Source organism: Rhipicephalus microplus, chromosome 1 (assembly GCF_043290135.1).
Source record: "Rhipicephalus microplus isolate Deutch F79 chromosome 1, USDA_Rmic, whole genome shotgun sequence".
NCBI classification, from domain to species: Eukaryota; Metazoa; Arthropoda; class Arachnida; order Ixodida; family Ixodidae; genus Rhipicephalus; species Rhipicephalus microplus.
In genome coordinates this window covers 301,341,419-301,357,030 of record NC_134700.1, presented here as the reverse complement: position 1 = coordinate 301,357,030, position 15,612 = coordinate 301,341,419, and the positions used below count along the sequence as shown (strand labels likewise).

Genomic DNA, 15,612 nt, shown 5'->3' with positions numbered 1-15,612 from the left:
TGGTATGGACCTACCTTACAATGACCCAAGTAGAAACGTAGAATCCTGGGAGGCCTTATTACACAGCCATGACGCTGAAGAACAGCGTCAAGTCATCGGTCTCGCCCTGACCGCCGCCGAGTCGCAAGGGATTCCGGCCGATGGCTAGGGGGATGATTCGGGGCAGAGGCCGAAGCCTCCTCCCCCGTCATTCTAGACGGGTGCAATAAACGTTATTTCTCTCTCTCTCTCTCTCTCACAGCTGCTCAGGCTTTCCAGAATCAGGTAGGGTGCAAGATACTCAACGACTTGGGCCTCAGCTCTGTTGACCAGTGCACCGATTCCGCACTGATTCTCAGAGATATCAGGTACCAACCGCACATCACACCCATTCCCCGCAGTATGCACACTGCGCACAACGTCGGTCGACAGTGAGGCCAGGGGTGAAGGTCGCTCGAGCATGTTCATAGTATAAGTGAGCACACTGATGCAAGCTTCGTGGATGCTGCGCCATAAGTCCTACAAGAGACCTTCGCTATTTCCAATGTCGACTCGAATTCCAGGCTCACTTACTTCGCCACGGTACGCACATCGAAGCTCGTGGTAACCAAACAGATTGCAGTCACACTGGCTGTGCTAGATAGTCACAGGGAGTCAATGTAAACGACTCCAAGGCGGCTATCAAGGCCTACAACTACGGGATCGTCGCCCCTCAGGCCCTTCGCATTCTTCGAAGCGTCAAGAGTATCAAACGGCATTCTCTCACCTGGGGTTGATTTAGGGCTTTACCTCCAACCCTAAAGAGGGCACACACGCGAGGACTCACTGACCGCGCCACCTACGCAGTCCCCGTGCCTGGTAGGGGGCCCTTGCTTACTTCAAACGAAAAAACAAATTCACAGCATGAGTGTTGATGAGGGGGGCGAAGCGTTCGTTCTTGTTTCTTTCCGTCGGTGCGTCTATCCGTCCGTCCGTTCTCACGTCTCGTCGGTATTATCCGCGCCGTTTGTATGCTCGAACGCGATCGGTGTTTTTGACTCACACCTCAACGGCGTCGCTGGTCTTCCACTGCCGACGTTTGCGTTAGGCTTCTGGCTCGCGCCTCTTCGGTGTTGATGTCACCATTCGCGAACGCGAACGCGAACCCTTTCAACGCCGGCGATAGCCGGGAAAGGTGCACGCACACTAGCGGGAAGCATGCCGCGACGACGTCTCGCCCGTCGGCACGATCGCGCGGCAAGCAGCGGCACGCTGTCCACACTGTCGGCGCCACGAGAGTCTCGAGGTGCGCCGAGCGCACGCACCCGCCGGTTCGCAGCGGCTTCTCGACGACAGAGGGACAGAGGTGGCGGATGAGATGATGTCCACGTGAGAGTGGGCTCGAGCATAGCGAGCGGTGGAGAGGGCTAATTAAGAGAGACGACACGCTGCGAGCGGCGACAGGCTTAGGAGAGAGTGACATCAACGCGTGCGCACAGCGAAGGAAGGCGTAAACTACTTGGCACCGCCTCAACACCTGCTGCCAGGGGAGCACGGTGCGGACGGAGGGACAGCGGTACACAGGCTAGTTAAAGAACTCCTTCGCATCTAATAACGAAACACTTCTGTCTGTCGAGACGGGTATTCCTCCTCGCACACCCTGCCTTGTGCAGGGCGCTGGCAGTTACCCTATATAAGACTATTGCCAGTGCGTACCATAACCCTGCGTTTCTTCATGCTATATAACCTTAACGGTATACCAGTGCGGACCGCCCTCCGTGTGGACTATTAGCAACATTCAACCATATGTTGTGGGAATGTGAATACATCGACTCCTCCTTCAGCGAGAACAGGTGGGCTGCGCTGTTGCGCAGCCGCGAACTCAACGATCTAACCCTGGCCGTTCATGCAGAGTACCTGCGAACGGGCCACCAAGCTCGGCTCGGCGGTCTTTAAGTGGGGCTAGCCAGTAGCGCGGAGTCTCACCTGCATCTTCTCCACACCAAAACAGTTTTCATCACCATCATCGTCACTTCGCTACCGGAAGTGAGGTTTCATCACAAATTAACACGAAATCCTACATCAGTCATGTGTGCCTCAGCCGTGAAAAAGGCCTTTTCGGAAACATTGCATGTGATCGGAGCTTATCAAGAAGTGCACCGAAATATAGCCATTGAGGCACCCTATAAAGCACTGCCGCTGAGCGTGCTACGAGTGAAGTCGCTGCATGGAACACTGTATTCATCTTTTGCGCTTTACAGCAGCTCACAAAAACGCTGCCTGTATGCCGGCACGTATCACTCCGTCGGCAAGTGGGGTAGGAAAGGTAACGGAACGTGAAAGCATGCGGCACAAGAGTCGCCTGACTGCAACACGTGATTGCTGCAGCCGAAACAGAGCTCCTCAACGCGCGTGTATACCTCCTCAACGCGCGTGTATACCTGCACAGAGCCGTTGGGTCCATGGTGCCCTTTCCCCGCGCGTCGATGAACACCAGGTGCGGGCGCTCGTTGAAAAAATTCTCGATGGCTTCCTCAGTTGTCGTGCTCAGGCTGCACGCGTAGTGCATCTTCTCGGCGGCCCACGTGAGCGCTTCGTACTGCGCGTCCTCTTTGGTGAACACAAACATGACCTGCAGTGCGCCAATTCGGATTTCAGTGTAAAAGCGCCGCAGGGCAAGACATTTAATCGACAGAAACCAAAGCGTTTGAGAACAGTGAATTTGGTACAGTCTTATTATTAGAGCATTAAGGATTGCAAGTATATAAGAAAGACGAATCACAGAGCATATAGGCATATAGTCTATGACATTAGAAGAAAAGAGCGCCAAACCACATGCGGAAAGCTTATGCTCCGAGCTCTGCACCCATCTAAGCGCATGTAGAACAGATCTCATTCGGATAAATGAAGAGAATTTTCGAAGGCTCGTTTTTTTTTCAATTTAAAACCACCTTTCAGTGAAAAACAGCACATAATGAAGCCAAGGAGGGCACACGGCACATTCGTTGTACCGTTTCGTGAAAGCGTACCGAAGTAATTGATTTCTGTAGTTGTGAAGAAAGAAAAACGAACGAAGAAATAACTGGCCGCTAGCAGGGACCAATTGTGCGACCTTCGGATTCTAATGCCGCAGGTTTGGTCACCGCGAGCGGTAATTAAGCTAGTTATTTACTTACTCGTTTACTTGCTGTCTCTTTATCCCGTACCTTTCACTTTCCTCGCAGCTATATCACAATTATTTCAACCCGCTTAAAAACAGTAGAATTAATGTTGCCATTGCCTTCCTTGGTTTCATTATATGCTGCTCATATCCAGCTTTCCTGGACACTTAGGGAGCTCTACCGCCTGCCCTTATACGCACTCCTGAGCAGAGATTGTGTGAGGCTTAGAGGTGTAAGGCCTAAAGATGGGAATGCAGCAAAATATTTTTTTAACATGAAAGGGTAAAATATTTCGGCCATGCTTTCGTTCTTTTTGCTGTTAATGAGAGGTGAAAGCTTGGCAGTATAACGCTCCGACTGAATGCAGAACCGCATTCATTTGAACTGCGGTTTGATTACGGACACCCTGACACAAAGCTCGTGAGAGGGGGGGGGGGCGGTGCTCTAAAGAAAAGCACAGTATTTTTGTCGCAGTATCTAAGTACATTGCTACACTATTCGAGCTACAGCGATAGCATGCCATGGTTTGCAAAACTTGTACCACTGCACGCAAACCTAATCTGGACACAACCTTTGAATGAGTGATCACTTTGCCTTTTTGCGTGCTATAAAGGTACTTCGATCATTTTCAGGCTGAAAATATTGCTTTCACGTGTCACTCTATTGAGAGTTTCGTTTCTTAAAACTTGTATAGCATACTGATGGAGAGCGCTCATTTTTCCGACCAATTTAGCTCCTTTCAGCGTAGGTCATAATGTTTACACTACTGTTTAAAAAATGTAAATAGTTTCACCCACGTTTCGCTAAGTTGGATTGCCGATTTGTTTAATTGGTTTCAGCAAAGAAACGAGACTATTAAACTACCATTCACCTTTGGTCGTACTCATTAGCTTGGAAGCAAGTCAACTTCTTTCCCAAGAAATTTTGAAGTGGTGCTTCAAAGCCTTGATGAAGGACCTCATCGTGACGTTTCTTGTATTTATTATCAAGTATTCGCAAGCTCTCTCATGGTGAATCATGTTGGTGCATTAATACAGGACGTCTGCAATGTCAAAGAGATATTTGGCCGAAACCTAGGACAAGGAAGGCGGCCAATCGCACAGGCATCTCGAAGAGAGCATCCACAATTTGCCATAAGTGTTCCTGCGAAGAATTTGTGTAAATAAAAATGTTTTAGATCCATGTACCTGTGACGTGAGCTTCATCGATTCTCCTATAGTTCATAGTATATATGAACTACAATGGCTGCTACTGTTACGAAGGCGCGACGTCAACACAATCCCGAAGGCGCCACTGCTCCGAACTCCGCCGCTAAGGTCACCAGCCGTTTGGTAGCGTGTGTTACTCAGCTGGCGACTGCTTCTGCGCAGAGCTGATAGACGAGCAGACGAGATGATGGTGAGTTAAAGCAAGGTTTATGTACAGCATAAAAATAGAGGCATTACAACTTCGGCACTGGGGCCGACAACTTAGGGACTCGAAGAGCCGAGATATCTACTCTCGCACGCATCCGTCGGCTTCTCTCTAACGCAAAGGTACTGCTGGCGACGCGCCGCTTGGCTTTTCTCATAGGCACCGGGTGGATCTTTGCGCCACCAGCATCCAACCAGAAGCACCACTGGCGGTGATGTCAGAATCCTCCAACGGGGACCCGCCGCTGCGCGTGGTTGTACCCAAGGACGAGCGATGTTGTCGCGCATTGCGTAAGACTCGCCAGACTAGAAGGCACCGATTGCTTCATCGGGCTCGTGTGCTGAGGGAGCTCGCTGTGCATTGCGTGACAGACCGGCGCCGCCGCTTGATGACGTCGTTGAGTTGATCGCGTCAGGCGGGCTCGAGCGCTGGACTTGACACAGATTGCCTCTGCAGAGGCATTGACGTTCGGTGTGGACTCCCAAGCGTAACAGCACCCCCGCCGCCAGAGAATGCGCCGGAAAAACGAGCTGCTTCCACGTAGGTTCGAATGTCGGGCGCTCTCGTTCGCCAGCTCCCTCCAGGTTTGCCTCCAGGGCCACGGGGAGAACGTAGCTCTAGGCTCAGTTCCGTGAACGCATCCCCTTCTTGAGGACGGATCCCAGCTCTACTGGCTTGTCGCCCCAACTTGCCGGCCAGCTTCGCTCGTCTCTTCTAACGATTTTTGGTCTCAGCACTTGTCGATGTTTCTGCAATTTGTCAAGAACGGTTCGGCAACAGGCAACACACGACACAAGCAAGTGCCCTCGGTTACCCGACAGAACACCAGACAAAGTGTGGTACAACATATACCTAGCAATGTGTCTATTGGAATTTCGTTCCCTCTACATCAAAAGGCACATGTGGAACACAATACTCTTAAAAGGAGAACTCAAATTTTTACACGTACAACAAGGTAAGGAAATAGAATGTAACAAAAAGTTGGCCACTTGAGATCACTCTGGACGAGAGCGGTCAGCTAAAGCCGTGATGAGGACAAAATTCTGCCCCAATGTAAATGCACGGCTCAATGCGACTGCATTAGCGTTTAGCTTTTCTTTTTTTGTGGCGAACGTCAAAGTTCTGCTGTTGGAGTATAATGCTTCACCTCAGTAACCGGCCACTTTTAGGCGACATGTTATTTAACCAGGTTAGAGGACAGTGGTCCGTTTCGACCACAAACCTCGAACCGGAGACATAACAGGCTAACTTTTGAACGGCCCACACGAGGCAAGCGCATTCCTTTTCAGAGGTACTGCATGTCTCTTCCCTGTAGCTAAGTTTTCGACTTAAATACAAAACTGGCCTTTCGTTAACAGCACTGTCTTCCTAGCCCAATATCGCTCCCATTCCGCGATCACTCGCGTCGCATTGAATGACAAATCTCTTAGAGAAATCGGGTGCCATCAGAACGGGCTTTTCGCTTAAGGCTTGTTTCCGCTTGCAAAATGCATTCTCCATTTCTAAGTCCCATACTACTTTAACGGGCTCGGACTTTCAAAGTGCGCCAGTTAGAGGGCTGGCAATGCTAGAGTAGTTTTGAACGTAATGCTGGTAGTATCCAGCTAGGCCCAAGAATGCTTATATCTCAGATTTTGTGGTTGGTCGTGAATAGTTCACGACGGCGGCTACCTTAATTTCTGAAGGTCTGCGCCGGCCACGCCCCATCACGTGTCCCAGGTAAGACACCTCGCCGCACCCTAGGTGGCATTTAGTAGGTTTCACGGTAAGAGCAGCTTCTTTCAACCTGCTCAGCACGACGCGTAAATGCTCGGCATGTTCTTCCCAGTTGTTGGAGAAGATGGCCGTATTGTCAAGGTACGGCAGAGCGAACTCAGAGGGGCCTTCAAGAACGCGGTTCATTAAGCCTGAAAACCAAAAGGGCGTATTTTTCAATCTGAAGCTCAGCTTAAGTGGACGATACGTTCCGAGTTGAGAAACGAATGTGGCAATGCGGCTAGCGCGCTTCGTTAGGGGGACTTGCCAATACCCTCACACGAGGTCTAACGTGGAAATATAGCTAGACTGCGACACAGTTTCTACCCTCTACTCTAGGTTTGGTATCGTTTAAGTTTGATCTCGATTTATGGCGTTAAGACGCCAACAATGAATACATGGCCTCGGATCTTTTCCCGGCACTTGAAACCAATATTAGAGGGGATGTATAGTCACTCTCGCCCGGCACTATGACTCCCAACACCAGCATTTTATCGATGTCCTCTTTCATGATCTGCTTTTGCACAGGGGAACATCGATACGGCTTGCTACGGTTTAGCTCCTCACCAGTTAGCTCGATATCGTGTTCATTCACCATCGTGTTTCCGGGACGGTCTGAAAACGCGTCTTTAAACTCGGAAACAATCCTCTCAGGTCCTCCTGCTGGACTTCACTTAACCTAGGCCCTACGTTCAACTGCTCCAAGATTACCTCCGATTCCCTTTCGATTACATCACTAGCGGTCAAAATTTCTGCTCCATCTTCCTCTGAAGGATTAAAAAGCAGATTTACGACCACTTGACGTTGAACGTATGGTTTCATCAAGTTACTGTGGTAAATTTTGTTTGGCCGCCTTCCTAATGTCATTTCATAATTGGTATCAGAAAGCTTCGATATTACTTTGGCGGGCCCTTCCCAATGAACATCAATCTTGTTCTTTTTGGACGGCCGCAGCAGCATTACCTGACTACCTACTTCAAAGGTGCGCTTCTTCGCCGATTTGTCGTAGTACTCCTTCGACATCAGTTGTGCAGCCTTCATGTGGCTTTCCACAAGAACTTTCGTTTTTTCAAGCCTCTGAAGGAGGTCTAGAACATACGCAACTACATTAGGGTCCTCATCGAATCCCTCCCAGGACTCGCGTAGCATTCGCAATGGTGTTCTCAAACTCCTGTCATATACAAGCTCTGCAGGGCTAAAACCAGTGCTCTCATGAGGAGCTGATCTCAAAGCGAACATAGCGGGGAGAATACACGCTTTCCAGTCACATTTGTGCTTGTAGCAAAGAGCTCTCAGTATCCGTTTCAGAACGGAATGCATACGCTCTACCGGATTAGATTGCGGGTGATGGATCGAGCTGTGCACTACTTTTATTCCACATTTATCCAAAAAGGTAGAGGAAAGGCAGCTGAAGAAGGCACTACCGTTCTCGCATTAGATTTCAGAAGGAAATCCGACGCGTGCAAATATAGATAGCAGTGCAACCACGACATGAGGGTAATTGAGCTCCTCAAGTGGTATCACTTCAGGAAATTTTGTGGCTACACAGAGGGCCGTCAGGATGTACCCACAACCTTGCCTTGACTCTGGCAATGGCCCGACGATATCAATTACTAGGCGCTAACAAATTTCTGTGATAATTAGCACAAGCGTCATGGGTGCCTTCCACTTGCCCGTGGATTTCTCCGCTCTCTGACAAGTGTCGCATGAGCGTACAAAGTCTTCGATATCTTTCCAGCATTTCGGTCAATAAAAATCAAAGGAAACTCTAGCCTTGGTCGTCATTGTGCCGTGATGCCCTGCTCACGCATTTTCATGCGCAAGTTCCAATAGTTGGCGATGATACTTTTGTGGCACCCAAGAGCTGCTCATACTTGCGACTTTGCGCATTTGTGTAGCTCCGATACAAGAGCTCTGCCTTATCAAAAAAAAAAGGAAACATTCTTTTTCTTTTTTCCCAAGTTTACGCTTTCCATTAGTGCTTTTCGAGGGGTCCTCACGCTGCCCTCGAATGAGCGTTTCTTTATCAATCCTCGACAGCTCATTCCAATTTTCCGCTACAGGCGAGAGCGTTGCACCCCTCTCGCTCTGACTCAATGGCGCCATGTCGTCTCTTCCGTCGACGGAGACCACGCCAATCTCTTCGGCGACGGGCTGCTCGAGTGACTGCTCAAACGACTCACGCGGAGAATTTCCTGTCTGAGGTTCCGTCGACTCGCCGCCAAGGTCACACAGATCAGCAGCTTTTGCAATTGGTGCTTCACCACATTGAAAAAGATCAAGTTCCTGCGAAAGCTTCCACGCTTGCGATCGCGTGAGGGCTTTTACGCTAAGTTGGAGAAGAACGGTTCACCCTGCTCTTTGAGAAGCTGCTCTGAGTTATTAAAAAAAAAAGGTAAGGAAAACGATCGGGAAGCGTGGCAGACACAGCCGCTTCAGTGCGAAGCTTACCGAAGGGGCCTTCAATGACAACCGTAGTGTTTGGTAAGCAAGCACTCTGCTCCTAGGCGACTTGTCTGGTCCACGCTCTTTCTCCTGTAAAGTCGTCCGGAGACACAAATGAAGGATGGACAACGTCCATGGTTGCCGCTGAGTCTCGAAGTGCTCGACACGTTTTCCCATTCACACTAATTTCTTGGAAATACGGCTCTAACAACCGCATGTTATTTTCCGATTCTCGGATTGTTGCGAAAGCAAACTTTTGCTTACAGTTTATCGCGATGTGCCCTTCCTTTTTGCAGTTGTAGCAGATTAGGGGCTTCCGTGATTCAAACGCCCGTCGGATATCAGTGCGTTGTTTAGGAACCTGACTAGATTTCTCCGCTTCCTTTTGCCATTTCCCTACAGTGTGCTTCGTAAGATATGGGTCCTTCCTCAAATTACGGTGCGGAGTGGGTTTCCGTTGATCTGGTTTCTTTGAATAGCCCGCTTACCTTTCATCCTTTTCAATGCGCACTACCCTCCTATATGCAACTTTCGGCGAGTATAATACTTAACAGCTAACTCTGCTCCTTTGTTTAGCAGCAGAGTTAGTCCTGCACACAAAGTTTGTTCTGCAGCCAAAGCTTCACATCCTCCGAGGTCCAGCAGCAGAATTGCTCCAATGCAATGCATTCCACCACTTTATCGCGATCGTCATAAACACCTTCGCCCTTGAGCCATTCAATTAAATCGGCTTTCAGCCGAAACGCAAAGACAACGTGCGACTCATTCTCCTTTTAGCATACCGGAACATTTGCCCGAAAGCCTCGGGAAACAAATTATAATGTCTCAAGAGCACCTCCTTAACCTCGTCCTAGCTCTCCAACGCTTCCCTCGACAAGCACATTATCACGTTGGACACTTCACCAGGAAGAAGAGTCAACAACTTCTGCGCCCAAAGAGACCACTCCAAAGCATTTCGCTCACAGATGTGTGCAAACTTGACAAGATACTTCGCCATGTCATCGCCTACTACGAACGCTAACAGTTGGTCCCGAATTCTATAGCCGCTGACCTGAACTGGCGCAGTAGCTAAGCTAGGCGCCTGCGAACCCTGTGGGATTGCCAACTCTACTCGTTTCAACTCGAGGCGCTCCTATCTCTCGGCCTCCTCACGCTCGCGACGTTCGCGCCTCTCAGCTTTTTCGCGTTCGCGAACTTCTACTTCTCGCCTTCAGCCTCCTCGCGGCGTGCTTTGATATCCACCGACGCCTCATCGACTTCCTCAGCCGACACTCCATCCTTCATGATCTCAAGGATCGCTTGCTTTCATTTCGCATGACCCGAAGTATGGCCAAGTTCCTTACAAATTTCGATGAGTTTCTTTACTTTAAGGTTCTCCATTGTTCACGCTAGCCTCTTGCTGTTTGTCCCTGTTAAAAATCTACTTGCCGTACCTACTATAATTCTACTAGCAAGATGCGCAAGCAATTTTTAACATTGCCGCGTTTACACAATCCGAATTAACCTTGGTTTCAAAGCGCTCTGATTCGGCTTGAAACGATCAAAGCTCACTCACCAATGCTTCCCACGGACCTTCTCTAAACTACTATAACCTGTGCTAGAGTAGTCTGGTGAACTGAGGGGAAAACATCAGGCACTCACCGCATCGGTGTCGCTGACGCCGGCCGGTCCCGCAGCTGCCAAGCACTGTTACGAAGGGGCGCCGTCAACGAGATTACGAAGGGCGCCACGAAACTCGCCGCTTACAAGGACACCGGCCGCTCCGACCACGAAAGGGCTCGAAGCAACGAGAGGCTTCACTGACCCATAGGTCAACTGCTGTTGACGCGCCGCTTGGCTTTTCTTATAGGCACCGGGTGGATCTCTTCGTCACTAGCATCCAACCAGAAGCACCGCTAGCCGTGATGTCAGAATCCTCCAACGGGGACCCACCGCTGCGCGTGGTTGCACCCAAGGACGAGGGATGTTGCCGCGCCTTGCGTAAGACTCGCCAGACTAGAAGGCGCCGATTGCTTCATCGGCCTCGTGGGCTGAATGAGCTCTCTGTGCGTTGCGTGACAGACGGGCGCCGCGGCTTGATGACGTCGTTGAGTTGATCGCGTCAGACGGGCTCGAGCGCTGCCCTTGACACAGATTGCATTTGCAGAGGCATTGACGTTCGGTGTGGACCTCCCAGGCGTAACACTACTGGCGTGAGCTGAAACTTTATTTGGTGGGGGGGGGGGGTGCATTCATACTTTATGTATGTTCGTGCGTGGGTTTGCGAGTGTGCATGCAGATGTGTACAATACAGTACACGTGCAAATAAAAAAAGATCAAAAGGAGGTTACAGCACCCCTCCTCTAGCTACGGTCTAGTGGCCGCCAGCTGGCCACGTGCTAATTTTCACCGGGCCGAACGTGCCTCTACGAAGGTTGGCACTCGGCCAGGTCAGCTTATAACGTCGCACGTACGTCGGTGGCCATAACATCGGCCAGCGTGAGGCCAGTCGCAATACCCATACGTGGGCGGACCTCGGCAGCCGACCTATGCCCAACGTCGGCCAGGCTGGCCGGTGACCTCGGGCCCTTGGCGCTGCTCCCGGCCCTTCATGACGCGCTCGCCGCCATTGCGCAAGCTCCACATGTACCAAGTTCGGTATCACGGGAAGGGAATAGACGATGAAGGTAAATGACACGTCCAAACCTGATAATCATAATATCCGTTTCCGGAATAACACGATTACATGCTACGCTCATAGCGTTCTCGCGGCCGTTTCACCAGTTGCGCATATACCAAATTTGGTATTACGTGACGTGAATAGACAATGAATGTAAATGACACGTTTAAATATGATTCTCATATGAATTTCATGTAATACATGACTACATGGTACGCTCATAGCACGCTCGTGGCCGTTTCACTAGCTCTATTATATATACTGCCAAAGTTGGTATCAGGTGACGTTAATAGATGACAAAAGTAAATAAAACGTCCAAACATGATAATCGTGACATGTAAGTCATGTGCGGCATAATTTAACCCCGCCGCTTAACGTTAATTATGCCGATTTTAAAGTTACCTATCACCCTTCCTCACTCGTGCTTCGCATATCATCGATTCCCACTGTACGTGGAATCTGCCAATTTCCTTGCAACTCGGTCCTTCAAATGCTTGTGGTATATTGATAAACTCTACTCTATCGCAGACAGCCAGGCGTCATGCGTCGCCGAGCGCGTTATCCGCACAGGCGCGCGGCATTAAACATATGACGTCATAGGTTCAATGTAGCGCGTCAGGGCATTTTCTCTTCAGCCCGTGAATTCGTTCCACAGCATCCTACAAGATGTCGCCACTAAAACAAAACAAACAAGCTTCTGTCTCAGTATCGATTTCTCGCTGTTTTTATTAATAGTTAGTGCACTTTTAAATACTGCACGCATATCATAGTCTTAAGAGGTACATTTGTGATTCTCACTTTATTCTTTTAAACATCCAAAGGAAACTAACTCTCGTTCAAATTTGGTGAACAAAGCAATTTCGTTTTTTTTGGTACGCGTACTGTACTGTGAACTTCCAGTTTTCTCGATTTCGTTATGCTCTTCTCAAGCCCCTACAATTCATCGATGTGAAGAACACGAGCGAAGAGTAAGGAAGCGAGGCATAGTATAAGGCAAAACCACACATTTTGCCGTTGCTTTTTAAATGCGAAGCGTTTCTTTTCATATCTATCTATCTATCTATCTATCTATCTATCTATCTATCTATCTATCTATCTATCTATCTATCTATCTATCTATCTATCTATCTATCTATCTATCTGTCTATCTGTCTGTCTGTCTGTCTGTCTGTCTGTCTGTCTGTCTGTCTGTCTGTCTATCTATCTATCTATCTATCTATCTATCTATCTATCTATCTATCTATCTATCTATCTATCTATCTATCTATCTATCTATCTATCTATCTATCTATCTATCTATCTATCTATCTATCTATCTATCTATCTAGCCGCCCACGTGTATATATCACCGTATATCCCATACTAATTTTTGTCTACTATAGGTAAGGACGCGATATACGTAGTATTTATCGCCGTATATTATACACCGCAATATATACTACATATATCGCCTCCTTATCTACATATATCGCCTCCTTATCGCCTCCTCCTAACCCGCTTGCTTTCTCTGGGAATCCAGTTAGTTACCCTTAATGACCAGCGATTATCCTGCCAACGCGCTACATGTCCGGCCCATGTCTATTTCCTCTTCTTGATTTCAACTATGATATCTTTAACCCCGGTTTGCTCCCTGATCCACTCTGTTCTCTTCTCGTCTCTTATGGTGCATTCAGACGACGGACCAAATCTGGATTTGTCGTAGACGCGGATGGCTAATCCACGCATGATCCGCCTGCAGGCGCATTCACACGACGGACGGTGTCCTAGGAGAAAAGAGCCGGATTACCCTCGACAGCAGATTCGGCGCTCACCTGCGCCCGCTGGCAGCAGACCGGTTCAAAAATATTCAACATGGATGCCCGCAAGAAGAGACGCTTGGCTGCGATGTCTGTCGCGTTGTGACAAGTGAACGAGGAGTGTTATTCTTTCAGGAGAAAAGGGAGTTGCTGGCAGAGTGTTCTTTCAACTACGTTGTTTCCCACTTGTAAAACTTCTGAACACAGCTCCCATCCTTTTTTAAGAAGTGGCACGTCACCGGTTGCAGAAGTTAGAATATTTCACCACCATGACGGCTAAGAATCTCACGTGTCAAACGACGGCGGCGACATTTCCCGAACCACCAAAAGTGATTGCTGCGTATCTAATCACCTCAGAACAAAGCCCCCGAACACTAAGTAAACCGTGCTCAAGCGTAGATGATGCCGACCAGTCATGCAGCTGTCCGCGGGCCATGGAGGACATGCCGCGAGCAGACGAAAAGTGCAGGACAAAGGCATTTCCCATGACAGAAACCCCAAGCTAATCCGCTGCAATATCGGCTTTCTCCCGCCAGAATCCTGATGTGAGAAACAGGTTGGGGTCATCCGTCCGCGAGCCGCGCGGACGACTCGCGGACGAGGGGAATCGCTGATGTGAGGTAACGAGACGCGCTGTCCGTCTCGCCACATCCGGATTCGGTCCGTCGTCTGAATGCACTATTAAGGTTAGACCTGTCATTTTCTTTTCCATCACTCTTTGCGTCGTCCTCAATTTAAGCTGTACCCTTTTTACAAGTCTCCAGGTTTCTGATCTATAGCTAAGTACCCGAAAGATGCACCTGTTAGATACCCTCCACTTGAGGGATAGTGGCAATCTACCAGCCATGACTTGAGAGTGCTTGCCAAATGTGCTCCACCCCATTCCTATTCCTCTAGTTACTTCAATCTCGTGGTTTGGATCCGTGGTTATTACCTGTCCTAAATAGACGTAGTCTTTTACAAATTCAGGTGGACTATTACCTAAATCGAAGCGCTGCTCTCATTTGAGGTTGTTGTGCTATACTTTCGTTTTCTGCAGATTAATTTTAAGACCTACTTTTCTGCTCTCCTTGTCTAACTCCGTAATCATATATCGAAGCGCTGCCCTCATTTGAGGTTGTTGTGCATTACTCTCGTTTTCTGCAGATTATTTTTAAGATTTACTTTTCTGCTCTCCTTGTCTCACAAAAATAATTCTTGCTGTATTCCCGGGCTGGAACAAAAATAATTTTGTTCCAGCCCGGGAATACGGCAAGAATGTCATAAAAACAGCGCTGTCTCTCCTAAAGAATATGAATTTACATGATCTGGCATCTCAGGTGGAAAGGGCGAAAAATCTTGAGTTGGAGGTGTTCTTTTCAATCAAGACACACAAGCCTGGTTTACCGTTTAGGGCTATTGTTTCAGAGAGGGATACCTGGCAAAAAGTTGTGTCTAGTTATTTGCAGAGAAATTTGGAAGGCTTTACTGTGGATAATCCTTATCGTCTGAAAAATTCAATGCAATTGGCAAAGTTTTTTTTTTCAGAATGTAGTCCATGTCAAAGCTATGCCTTCAGCATTGACATTCAAGATTTGTTCTACTCCATACCTCACGAGAAAATGATGGTGTCCGTAAAGGACTGCATTACTATTCCAAATGACGAAATGAAATTTTGCGAAAAACCCGTGTCAACGTGAGTCATTCCTGGAGCTACTGTCGTTTTATTTAAGATCTACTTTTGTTTCATGGGAAAGTAGGCCTTTCATTAAGTGATCTGGAATATGTATAGGCTCATCAGTAGCGCCTATTCTTAGTGAAATATTTTTGAGTAAACTTGACAGAGGAATCGAGCAGCACTTTTCTAGAATTGTTAAACATGTCTTCAGGTATGTGGATGACTTCCTGATATTCACAGAAGGCATTGATCCGTTCCGAGAGGTAGTGAACTTTTAAAGGTGTTTAAGGAAAGTAGCATGGGCCTTAAGTTCACTACCAAGCAGCCTAAAATTAACGTGTTGAAGTTCTTGAATTTAGAATTGGTACTTGGCGGGGAACACATTTGCTGGTGTTAGCAACCAAGAAGTGCCAAGCCAGTGCTAGATTACACGTCTGGGCACTCCAAGTTGGTAAAGAGGCGGATAATGAAGTCTTGTTTTATGTGAGCTTTGGAGAAATTGTGTGGGCATCTAATCAATGAAAGTTTCAGGAGTCAGGTGAAAATTTTCAGAAGGCGGGTTACCCTAAACAAGTAATTTTCTCAGTGTGCACGGTCCTAGCCAGAGAAATAACGGGGAAAAACAAAGATATGATTCGGAGACAGACCAGCAAAGGAAAATGTCTGTCATTCCATACGTGCACAAGTTGGCACACAACTTAAAGCACGTTGGAAATAGATACAGCGTAGACGTGAAGTTTTCGGCGAAAACCAAACTAGCAAGCTTGT

General features: G+C 48.3%; 1 protein-coding gene and 1 long non-coding RNA gene across 12 annotated transcripts in view; both read right to left on the bottom strand.

Annotated features, from left to right (window-relative positions):
- LOC119165999 (high affinity cAMP-specific and IBMX-insensitive 3',5'-cyclic phosphodiesterase 8B) overlaps window positions 1-15,612 on the bottom strand; it is a 404,448-nt gene that overhangs the window by 304,740 nt on the left and 84,096 nt on the right. For 10 of the 11 annotated variants that reach the window (XR_012884029.1, XR_012884034.1, XR_012884037.1 and 7 more), the window contains one exon: window positions 2,400-2,590. The exons of the other annotated variant lie outside the window; for it this stretch is intronic. Coding sequence is in view for 7 of the 10 variants with exons in the window: in XM_075865592.1 (XP_075721707.1) it covers window positions 2,400-2,590 (191 nt within the window). In the remaining 3 variants the exon portion in view is untranslated. The remainder of the gene's footprint in view (window positions 1-2,399; window positions 2,591-15,612) is intronic. 11 annotated transcript variants of the gene reach the window in all.
- On the bottom strand, window positions 4,518-10,941 carry LOC142765009 (uncharacterized). The gene is made up of 2 exons (XR_012884015.1): window positions 10,374-10,941; window positions 4,518-5,281 (listed from the first exon to the last, which is right to left on the bottom strand). It is a non-coding gene; the product is annotated as an uncharacterized LOC142765009 (long non-coding RNA).